At 38.4% G+C, this 12,503-nt stretch overlaps 1 protein-coding gene across 2 annotated transcripts; it reads left to right on the forward strand.

Moving 5' to 3' along the window:
• Window positions 1–618: 618 nt before the first annotated feature.
• LOC103720217 (cullin-3A-like) lies at window positions 619–12,276 on the forward strand. 2 transcript variants are annotated; one of them, XM_088701572.2, is made up of 4 exons: window positions 619–1,105; window positions 9,485–11,581; window positions 11,809–12,072; window positions 12,231–12,276. In XM_088701572.2, exons 1-2 carry the CDS (start codon window positions 945–947, stop codon window positions 11,523–11,525), a joined length of 2,202 nt encoding a protein of 733 aa, XP_088557698.2. In that variant the 5' UTR covers window positions 619–944; the 3' UTR covers window positions 11,526–11,581; window positions 11,809–12,072; window positions 12,231–12,276. The 2 variants fall into 2 exon arrangements, with proteins under 2 accessions (XP_088557698.2, XP_088557697.2); XM_088701571.2 differs by lacking the exon at window positions 12,231–12,276 and having other exon boundaries at window positions 11,809–12,190.
• The last annotated feature ends 227 nt before the right edge of the window (window positions 12,277–12,503 follow it).

The following is a 12,503-nucleotide window of genomic DNA, read 5'->3' on the forward strand; positions in this document are numbered from 1 at the left end:
TAAAGACCTAATTTTTATTAAGGGTATAATAGAAAACATACATAACTTTCCCATAAAAGTGGATGATCAACCAAACATAAGCATTTTAGAACTTTGTCACTTTCCGATGGTCAACCAAATATGCCAAAAGTATTTTTCTAGACATCCTCTTCCTCGAAATCTTTTTTCTAGAAATTATATTTCTAGGGAGGAAAATACTTCTCGCGAACCAAACAAGCCCTAAGTGAAAAAGATTATCTAGGATGTAGTTGATGCTGAGGAGTCATAGGTGTCTTTAGTTGTCATAGATTTTCCAACTACAAGCCGGTAAATAACTTTGGCGGCTTGCACTTTCTAAATATACACTTTAACTTTTATATATCTTTCTAAATATGTGTTGCATGTGCTTGTATTACCAAAAAATTAAATAAATTGATCAATGAACACTCACGCTTAAAGAAAAATTTTATGCAAATATTTATCAGACATCGAATTACACCGAAAATCATTCCTTGATCAAATAAACGGTCTTGATCAGTCATGCTCGTCTTTAAACTCTCTGATAATCGGAATCCGATTCATGGCCCATCATGATTGGAGCCGCTCGCCGAACCAAATCCAACCGAACGAAAACCCCGTCCGCGAAGTAAACCGGAGCGGAAGGGAGCAGCGCAAGAAAGGAAAGAATGGAAGCAAAAGAAGCCAGGGGACAATACTAAAACAAGAGATCATTTGGTTTTATCCAATTTCCACCCCGTCTCTCTCGCCTCTCTTCTATTCTCTTCCCTCCTCGCACGCCCGCCATCTCCCGAAACCCTAACTCCCCCTCCCTCGATCCGACGCGGCCTTCGCCGCTCCCGCCCTATCTTCGCGACCGGTTTGGTCGGAAGAATTGGCTACGGCGCCACCTGAGGCGGTCTCGGACGCCCGACTTGGGGGAGGATTGGCTCCGGCGGCCGGGGACGATGAGCGCCCAGAAGAAGCGGAACTTTAAGATCGAGGCCTTCAAGCACCGGGTCGAGGTCGATCCCAAGTACGCCGAGAAGACCTGGAAGATCTTGGAGCACGCGATCCATGAGATATATAATCACAACGCCAGCGGCCTCAGCTTCGAGGAACTCTATAGGTTCGGTTTGTTCCCCTGTCCGATTCATCCATTTCTCTCGCGAGACTTTCCAATTCCGTATTGATTTGTATGCTTTGTTTCAATGTTTTCTGGTTTTAATTGGTAACTAGTTTGTCTGTTGGATCTATTAGGGTCTGTAGATTTTTATAGGAATCGGAGATCAGGAAACTTCATTGATTTCATGGTGGATTGCTGAATTATAAATTCTTTTCTATTGTTTCCTAGCGGTTCTATGTTTCCTCTCACTATTGAGACGAACATTCTTTTAAGGATTTGAAACTGCTTGGTACTTTCGAACCTACTGGAGTAGAATTTTAGAAAGCTGACACTGCCCTATTTCCTTATAATATCGCACTGGTTATTTGCATGATTGAAGAAATTAGGTATCTACAGTTATTTGTAGTTAGAGTCACTTGTTTCCTGTTATTTCTTGTATGGAAATTCGACATATAGTAAATGCTGCACGACCTGGTAGAAAAGTCTAGCCTGAAATGGGGTTGGCTCGTTCGAGGTACTTTTTTTTAAAAGCATGAACTATTTTGTCTTCCTCAATTATACTTTTTATTTTAATTTGTGAGCTTCTCAATTTCAGCAAATATTGGTAACTCCTAGAAAAAAAGAACAGCCTTGGGCATGTGGCTCCCGCTATTGCAGGGTCTGGGGAGGGTCAGATGTAAGCATCTTTACCTCCACATGCAGAGAGGCTGTTTCTATATTTCGAACCTCTGATCTCCAGATCACAATGGAGTAACCTTGTTGTTACGCCAAGGCTCACCTTCTACTCCTAGAACTAAGCAAATTAGTTATTTGTTGAATATGAGTGGTATTTTTTCTCTTCAGTCTCGACCACTTATGTTTGGTCATTTGTTATACTCTTTGCATTGACATTTTATGACTTGGTAGGGAATGAAATAGTCTAGAATCAGGACTGGCTTGTTGGATATTATTTTCCCTCCTCAATTTTAGCCACTTTTGGAGGATCCATTCCCCTCCAAAGTGGGCACTTCTTCCTTTTTATCTATTTTATATTTTATTTTTTAATGGACATATGTCAATTGGTAACAGAGCACTTCTTAGGCCAAACGTTGTCGGTTTAATGAAAGAATGAGCCTTGTGAAGATAAAAGGTTGGCAGAAAGACCCCTGCTAAGGCGGCCAACTTTTTTCTTGACAGCATTTGCATGCATGATGGTGGCTCCAATATTGCTTCTTCTTGAAGAGTTTGAACCTCGGTTCTTATGAGAAGTAAAATAAATTAATTATAGTGATTCTAGGTAGCTATTGGTTGTTAATTCCAGCTATTTTTAGTTAGTAGGAGTTATAGTAGGAGTGAATGGAAGAACTATTTGAAATGTGCTTAGCTTAGGAAGTTTTTACCCTCCTCAAAGCAGGCAGTTTTGGAGGACTCTGCTTCCCCAAAGTGCATATTTTTTTCTCTTATCTGCTTGTATTTTAGATTCGATATCCATCGATAATGGTCATATCTTATTAGAATGTTGTAGTGGTTGTTTCTTCTATTCTTCTATAAACATAAGCATCTGATTAAATTGCTGCCTTTCAACAATGTTTTGATCACATAATATCCTTAAAGATTAAGTAATTTGCTCATGATGGATAGTTTTTGTTATCTTTTTTGAAAATCATTATCGTCATCAATACCGAGTGTTTTCCCACCTAAATGGGGCCAACAACGGAGCAACATCTATGTCAAGCAGGTTTTGCGGAAGACTTGAGTCCTGAACAAATTTTCATGACTACAACTCAAGCTGACAACTTCCCAAGAATTAGTGCTCAATTCTTGTCTAACACAACTTCAAGAGAGGAGACTGCTATGAAACCTAAAATGCTGTTTGACAATCAGAGAAGAGTTACTTTATTGATTGTGGTTTAAACACATGCAATATGGAGAAAGCCTCCAAACTCCCTTAGACATGAAAAGACAGCATATAGAGCTAGATGACAAGTTTTGATATAAGGAATCACATTCATTTCTAGGGTGAAAACTATGTGCCAAAGAGTCCAATCAAACAAAAGCACCCAATGCAACAATTAGTCTGAAATTATAGTATACTATTGGGTGCAGGAGATGCTTTTCTTTACTATTGCTGAGTTTTTATTTATTTATTTGATATAATCATCAATTCTAGAGGATCAAAGCTTACATGCTTTAGCTTAGTGTTGGCTTGTGACTTAATTATCATATGTTGCAAAGCTTCATGTGAATCTATATTTTTCAGTGAAAACTCTCTCAGTTAATCTCATAAATTTTGGCTCTTGGTAGGCAACATTGATTATTGCAGTTTTGATTGGCACCAAGTGTACTATGTTTTCGTTATGTTCCTAGGTCGCACATCTCATATCCAAGCAATCATGCTGCCACACCAAGCTTGAATATATATGTATACTCTTTTCGATGCTTGATGCCATAACCATAGTTAGCTAGCCTATGTTAGCTCCAAGATTCCTGCTTATCCACTTATCTATAGCCATGTTGTCCATTATAATAGACTTCCTCAAATTTCTTGTTAAGGACTTATACCTATTCCTCTATTGCTTCTACCTCTCTTCTTTTTTATCTCTTTTTTTTGGTACAATGGTGGCTTACACACAATGGGTGTGAATGTGGCCAATAAAATCAGAAAAAAGGTCACACAATGGCTCGGGCACAGACTTGTGGTTGGCCCAAAGAAAGTCTCCAGAGTGGTGAGCCGCAAAGGAGGCAACCCAGTCTGCAGCACTGTTTGCTTTCCTGTAAACATGCGTGGCTTGATAGGAGCCACACTCTCCCAGTAGTATACGGATGTCATGGAGCAGTGGCCTTCCCAGTAGTCTTTTATCCCTTTAGGTGAGCCTTTAAGATCAAAATGTATTCCCCCCATCAACATGCAGCCAGTGCCTATTTTTTGTATTGACTGAATCTTTGCAACTTAATTCGGTCATATATAGCATCTCATGTCTAGCTCAACAACCAATTTTTCTTTACTGCATTTAAATAGAACTCTATACCTTATCTCTTATACACAAATAGAGCATATATGATTGCCATCAAGCCTTAAGTAATTAAATTTGTCTTTATGAGTAATTTCGACCATTTATTCCTATTAATTGCTACATTCGATATTGTTAAATGCTTTTGTAAAGCCTTGTCGCAGATTTCAACTTTTTATTTTAAGCTTGCCACTTCATTCTTGTTTCTATAGAACAAACTTGAGCCCCTCTAGTCACTGGGTTCTATTTTGAGCAGATACGCATACTTTGTGTTATTATCTTGTCTTTATGCCTTCAATTTGGAGGAATGCATATACAAGTTTAGTCAACCATTTTGTTTAATGTTATCTTGAGAAGTTCTAGGAGCTTCTGAAAGTAAGGTATACGCATGTGAATGTGGGTAAGGAAAAATTATGTTGAAGGGTCTTGCAGTACAAAAGGAAAGGAAAATGAAGAAATTGAAAATGACAAGTAGAAAGGTTTGTAAGGCAAAGCTTCCAGTTACAAGTGAATTGGGTCTTGGGGGCACTAAAGATATATATTTCATTGGTGCTTTGAAAGCAAGTTGAGGCTTGGAGAAAACATTTCTTGAAGTTGTTTATGCATAGGAATTTTATCAAAGGAAGAGATGTGGGAGGATGACATTTCAGATAATGCATACACACCACCATATATTTTGCAAATCGAGGTAAAAAAAAGGTTGTGCAAACGTAAGGCTTTGGTTTCATGCAATATATTGTACTGCTATGGTTTTTTTATTTGGGAAAAATTGGGCTTTTGTTGGCTAATCTGCTTATCCACATGATCTTAAACATACAAACCATTGGCTAATCTTCAAGTTAAATGTACAAAATGTCGAAAGTTTTCTCCATTAATGCTATTCCAATATCCCATTAGATGGATTGCTTTTTTCAAGTAATTTTGCAAAGTTATGTCGGGTTAGGATGGTCATGCCTGCCAACAATTCTTGTATTAAGTGAAAGCCTAGTATGGAATTCTGCAACCATAACCATAACAACAAGCCTTATTCCAACTTTTCTATGTTGGCTTTATGAGTCCTCAATCGCCAAAAATTCCTATTAAGAACTGCTTTTATGTTATTTGCAAAATTTTCCAAATTCTTTCCTGCAAATTCAATCCATCTTGGCTATATGTGTACTATACAATTTAAACTGGGAAGGAATTGGTCCATTTATGGTGCTAATTGATGTATTAGTAGAAATAAAGGTGGGGGTGGGGGGAGATTTAAGTTTTTGTAGTTTAACTTGGAGTGCTAAGATACTGGGTATTGATAATAGAAGAGCTTGCATTAATGGGTGATTCAGAAATTGTAAGTGCATCTATCTCTAGTACAATCATTGTGAGGGTGTTGACCCTCTAGAAGTGACGATTAGCTTTTGAATGTGGTGGGGCATGTTACATTGTATACGCAGTGATCCTTGATGTATCAGGAATGACTGTGTTTTTAGCAGTTCTCTCCCTGATAGACTGACGAAGTTTTTTGATTAATAATTCAGTTATCCATTCAAGTTGGTATTTTCACATTGATGAATTGTTGTTAGCATCTAACACTTTAAATGTTTTAGTAATGGAAGATTTGGATACTGAATTTGTAAAGTCAAAAGTAAAGACTTTCCCTTGTTTGGCTGCCAGCCATATATTTTAACCTGTCAAGTTATATGATTTTTGAACTCCAATGTGAATTGTTATTCTGCCATATATTTCCTTTTCCCATTTATTTTTGGTTTAAACTGTTCTATTGAGGAATGCTTTAGCTAGGGGCAGTATTGAATTAATAATTAGTTCATGGTTTTGGCAGGCTGCCTCTCTGTGATTCACTCTGTCAAGGTCAACTGTTATTTTCTGTCATGATGATCTTAAGGATCCAACCAAATTGTTGGGTCTTGATGACTATGGTAATCTCAAGGACAACACAAGCATCCACTGCATACAATTAGATTGAATGAGGGGCTTGTTATAACTTAAAAAGTATATGTCAAAGCTATTTTTTTTCTTGGGTAATGGGATAAGGCCTTCAGGAATTTGAATGATGAACTACCCATTTTTTGTCCCCTGCGAAGATGTGAGAGAACTTGTAAGAAGAGCACATTATTGATGGGAAAGGGATGGGCTGAAAGTTTTAGGGGGCCTGAGGCTCTATAAGAGGAATGACAGTAGGCAAACTCAAATGTGCTTTGGCTTGAAAAACAAGGTTCAACATTTCATGGACATGATGTAATATAATAAAAAGTTTTGTTTCTGATGGCAGGTTAGCAAAAGATGAGAAATGCTGGCTTTATTGTTCTTTTCCAATAGACAGACCTAAGACCACTAGATTAGGAGTTCAGGCTCATGTTGAGTGGGTTTTCATCTATGGGCAATCTGAGTAGAGGTGTAATAGAGTATCAAAGTGATTTTTTAGGGTTTTATGTCTTTGTTTGTGTGGGAGGGGTTGCTCTTGAAATTTTGGTAGATATCTCTGATGGCTAATCCTCTTGGACTGGGTGCAGTCTCATTGTTGCAAAGCACTCTTGTTCGAGGGAGGCAAATGCTTATTGTTCATGATTTGCTGTCATAAAGTGGAGGAGGTAGGTGATAGACTGAAGATGGAAAGTGGCTGCATATGTAGGTTAGGACTTCTTGATTATTTTATGTACTCAATGAGTTCCTGAGATAGTGGAGTCATTAGATTGGGGGATGAATTCCATTTCTTTGGTTCTTGATATTGGACAGATCTGTTTTAATTTTTCAATTCGACTTCTCGCTAATTGTCAAGTTCTTAAGAGTACCATGAAAATATTTGAGGTGGCAAATTTTAATGTTGTTTTGTTGAATGACCACATTTTCATGATGCTTGTCCCAAATGAGTGAGCAAAACTTTTCTATTGGAATTCATTAATTGTCCGACTTCTCCTATGTAGTATTTTTGTGTAGTCAGAAACATGTAAATAGAACAATGAAAAAGTCTTTTGCCATATGCCATGCGATCATTTACATCCAAGGATAAGTTGCCAAGCCATGCCAAAAGGAATGTCAATAAATTCTCTCTACACCTTCTTCCTAAGGAATCTTTGACATTTTCCTTCCTTTTTTTGACCTTTAGACTAAACTCAAGAGCCTTACTGTTACGGGGCTATCTCTGGACTTGCATCACATGCTACATGACCCGACCACATTTAAGAAGGTCTTCACATTGTTATCTCCATTGACACCATCTTTCAAGTTCCTATAATATACTGATGTCTAATTATATTCTTCTCATTTTTTACCACGCACCAAACATCCTCATCTCTATGGCATCCATCTTGTCCTTTTCTGGTATATTTGTTGCACAATATTATGCTTCATATAACAAAATTGGTTGAGTTTCCTTTAATTGGAATTTTATTCTGCAGAACTATAATTCTGTTACAATAGTCCTGTTTTGAGTATTCTCATTTATTTCTTCATTCATTAATGGAGCAATAATGCATTCGTCTATTATGTCTTGTTCTTAGTTCTGTCAGCAGCTGCATTAAATTACCATGCAGACTAAAAACGACATTAGCTACTCACCTTGATCAGGCAAGGAGCAGAAAGAGTGAAGCTAAAGTTTCTTTGGTATAAATAATGGAAATAATTGACAATGTGCTCTGTATTGAAGTTTATCTTTAACAGCATATGTTTTCAGTACCTATTTGGAATCAATTACTTTACCATCTTGACTACGAATTTTCCTTTATTAAGCCATTCCTTGCACATACTGATACATTCAAATAACTGGATTTTTTCTAGTAATGACAGTTAAAGTTAGATTATTCACTGTACTGAGCAACCCATGGTTGCATGCTGTACCCTCTAAATCACTGCAGCAAAATGGTAGAGTTTGTTTTCCTTGCAAAGTTAATTTTTTTTCCATCTATTCATGGAGCTTTCACCTCCTAGTGCTGTCTGTATTCAACTTACCATTTTCGTTTCTGCTCGCTCTGAAAGGGAACAAGCTAATTTTGAGGTGTTTCTGCTAAATTCCAACTTAGGGTGGGTCAGCTGAGGCCAGAGTTGACAAGTTCCACTTTACTCTTCCGTTTGTTTAATTAGACTGGCCGAGTCTATACTTTATAGCTCCAGAAATGCTGTTTTTTGGCTAGGGTAGGAATGCATTCATAAGAAAAAAAGATGTTCAAATGCTGTCTAATGTCAACTCAAATTTTATGTACATTTGGTTTGTGGTATAACAATTTGACATGTATATATATAAAAATTTTCAGTGTTACTGATCAGGTCTGATATCATAATGTTTTTCCTAAGAACATGGTATATACTATATAGTCATGCATACTCGGATTACTACTGTTTTTTTTTTCAGGTGCTAAGTACAGCATGGAGTTATTTGACAATGTTACTGTTATTCCAAATATAAAAGCCTTTCTGTCCACTTAAGTGGCTGTCATGATTGTATAGATAAACAGACGATCTTTTTTTAGCTTATAGACCATTTATCATTGGCAATTTTCTTGCCAACATACATAACTGAAACACCAAGGTAAAATTTGAACCACAATGTCATATACATAGAGGTTTCTGGTAAAGAAAGCAGTTTTAGCATGGATATCATGCCAATGTAACTCTTTAATGAAATCAACATGATAACGCTTTAGAATTTCTAGAAAATACAGTTTGGAATGGTCAGAATTGTGCATGCAGGGAGATGAGTACCAGCTAAATTTGGATGTTGCCTTGTAATTATGGTTTTTGCAGAGTCTTGGTATGACATTTTTCCTTATGGGGTTCGTATTGATGCAGCATGTTTTAGTGCCTTGTACTTTAAGGTATGTATTTGAATTTGAGAGGGAACTTTGAGGCTAATTAACCTGTATCACATTTGAGGCCGATGAGCAAGTTTATAACTTAGTCATGATCATGTTGGGGTCTTATAGAATTTAAGTTTCAACGTGGCATATGCCTTAGTGGCATGGGAATCTGCATACTCGAATATTTAGAAGTGCACAGATCAGTTGCATCTCGGTCATCCTAAGCTTGTGTGGAGTTTGACCTGTGTCTGAATTTTCTTCTTTGTGCTATTTTCAGGGGAACAGTGGAAATACCCATCTTTTTTGGACTTTGTATGTTTTTCTCATTTTATGATATACTGCTGCTTAGAAAAAAATTCCTACTTATATTATTTTATATTAAAGGATGATGCTTCTTTTCATGTCACATATGCTTTCTCCACTCCACTGATTACTGAATGATGTCCTGCACTCTGAACTGGCATCTGTATTCACAACCACCAAAGATTGTTTAGGTTTTTATAATTTCATTTGTGTTTATATTGAGTTGCGGTTTTGGTCATAATTATTCTGTACTTGAGCCCCTTCTTGGTGAAAACCTGAGCTTCTTCTTGGGAATTCAGGAATGCTTACAATATGGTGCTGCACAAATATGGAGAAAAGCTGTACTCTGGCCTTGTAACCACTATGACATGGCACCTAAAAGAAATAGCAAAATCAATAGAGGCTGCTCAGGGAGGTTTATTTTTAGAGGAGCTGAACAGAAAATGGGGGGATCACAACAAGGCCTTGCAGATGATTCGGGACATACTTATGTACATGGATAGGACATTTGTTCCGAGTAATCGCAAGACACCTGTTCACGAGCTTGGACTTAACCTGTGGAAGGATAACATCATTCACTCCCACAAGATCCAGACGAGGTTGCTTGACACACTCCTTGACCTCATACACAGAGAGCGGACAGGTGAAGTAATAAACCGGGGGTTGATGAGAAACATTACAAAGATGTTAATGGACCTGGGATCTTCGGTATATCAAGAAGATTTTGAGAGACCATTTTTAGAGGTCTCTGCTAGTTTTTACAGTGGTGAGTCCCAGCAATTCATCGAGTGCTGTGATTGTGGTGATTACCTTAAGAAAGCTGAGAGGCGGCTTAATGAAGAGATGGAGCGAGTTTCACACTACTTAGACGCTAAAAGCGAGGCAAAAATAACAAGTGTAGTGGAGAAAGAGATGATCGCTAACCACATGCAGAGGTTGGTCCACATGGAGAATTCTGGTCTTGTAAATATGCTTGTGGATGACAAGTATGAAGACTTAAGCAGAATGTACAACTTGTTTCACCGAGTTCCTGGAGGGCTTTTGACGATCAGAGATGTGATGACATCTCACCTTCGAGAAACTGGGAAACAGTTGGTAAGTGATCCAGAGAGATTGAGGGATCCTGTGGACTTTGTTCAACGCCTCTTGGATATGAAGGACAAACATGATAAGATCATCAGCATTGCGTTTAACAATGACAAGACCTTCCAGAATGCTTTGAACTCATCATTTGAATATTTTATTAATCTAAATAACAGGTCTCCTGAGTTTATATCCTTGTATGTTGATGATAAGCTTCGTAAAGGTCTCAAGGGGGTCACTGAAGAGGATGTAGAGGTGGTTTTGGACAAAGTGATGATGCTGTTTCGGTACCTGCAGGAGAAGGATGTCTTTGAGAAATATTACAAGCAGCACTTGGCAAAAAGACTTCTTTCTGGGAAGACTGTTTCTGATGATGCGGAAAGAAGTATGATAGTCAAGCTCAAGACTGAATGTGGGTATCAGTTCACATCTAAACTAGAAGGTATGTTTACAGATATGAGGACATCACAAGACACCATGCAAGGTTTCTATGCCAGTCAGTATTCTGAGACAGGAGATGGCCCTACTCTGGCTGTCCAAGTTCTCACCACTGGGTCTTGGCCGACGCAGCCCAGTGCCCCATGCAACCTTCCAGCAGAAATTCTTGGTGTGTGTGAGAAATTTCGTGCATATTATCTTGGAACTCATACCGGACGGAGATTGACATGGCAAACAAATATGGGAACAGCAGATATAAAAGCAACCTTTGGGAAGGGTCAGAAGCATGAGTTGAATGTTTCTACTTACCAAATGTGTGTCCTCATGTTGTTCAATTCTGCGGATCGTTTAAGCTATAGAGAAATTGAGCAGGCAACAGAAATACCGGCTTCTGATCTGAAGCGTTGTCTTCAGTCTCTTGCTTGTGTCAAGGGTAAAAATGTTCTCCGTAAGGAGCCCATGAGTAAGGACATTGCAGAGGATGATGCCTTCTACTTCAATGATAAGTTTACGAGCAAGTTTATCAAGGTGAAGATAGGGACAGTGGTGGCACAGAAGGAGTCAGAGCCAGAGAAGCACGAGACTCGCCAAAGAGTGGAGGAAGACAGAAAGCCTCAGATTGAGGCAGCTATTGTGAGAATAATGAAATCTAGAAGGGTCTTAGATCATAACAGCATTGTAACTGAGGTTACCACTCAATTGCAGTCCCGTTTCCTGCCAAATCCTGTTGTGATAAAGAAACGAATCGAATCTCTCATTGAGCGGGAGTTTTTAGAAAGGGACAAAGCAGACAGGAAACTGTATCGCTATCTTGCTTGATTCTCGCATGCATGTCCTGTGGATTGAGGCCCTACTTTTCAATTAAAATGCATTTGGTAAGATAAATGCTGTCTGATGTATTTGTCAAAATGCTTTGCTAATGTTGCTTCTTATTTTTGCTTCATTGACCTGTTCTGATGAAATATAAAATTTTTACTTGCATTTTCTGTTCTTCTCGTAACGTCAGCAGAATTTAGTTTTGTTTTATTCTCTTCCCATCAAAATCAAATGCTCTGCCATGTTTCTGTAAGTTGGTTTCCATCTATTACATTTCCTGTTTCAGATGGAAATCTTTGATGCTTGGGACATGGGAGGGCCAACATTAATTTCTTAAAGCTGAATCACAATGTGTGCACAACCATACCTCTTCGGCAAAATCTGGGAGAGGAACGCACCTCCTTGCTCTCAGACTGGTTTCATTGTAGCACTCTGCTTCATCCCACGGCAGTGGCGGTGGGGATTTTAGAAGAGGGAACACTGTTCTCTTCTCAGTTGTCTTTGGTTAGAAGAGGGAACACTGTTCTCTTCTCAGTTGTCTTTGGAAAATGTAAGTTAATTTTTGGTGGTTTCTTTATTATCAGGTAATGTTACTTGTCATGAAGAAAATCATACCTTTCATTTTGATATTTGTGAACAATGAAAGAGTTATCCCTGGCTATAAGCTACACTGATCTGTACGTAATTGTGAGACTTACCTGCATGTAGTGGGTGGTCAAACTACGGAGAGGACGCTGCATTGTGGTTGCTTATATGTTTGAGCTTGTTCTTGTGATCCGAGATCCATGGTCGCGTTATGCCAGCCATCGCTTTGGGGCAGCTTTCACTTGCCAATGGAGCATGCAGAGAGTTTTTGAGGGTGGGAATAACATTTCCCCTGCTGCTTTGTTGGAAGTAGAGAAATAATACAGGAGCTCATGGAGAGTTGCATTTTAAGATTTTGAGTACCGCAAGAGACATTGTTGCAGAGATTGAAGGTAC

The sequence above is a fragment of the Phoenix dactylifera genome, chromosome 7 (assembly GCF_051530095.1).
Source record: "Phoenix dactylifera cultivar Ajwa chromosome 7, Ajwa_hap1_PhDact_Kaust_v1.1, whole genome shotgun sequence".
In the NCBI taxonomy this organism is placed as follows: domain Eukaryota; kingdom Viridiplantae; phylum Streptophyta; class Magnoliopsida; order Arecales; family Arecaceae; genus Phoenix; species Phoenix dactylifera.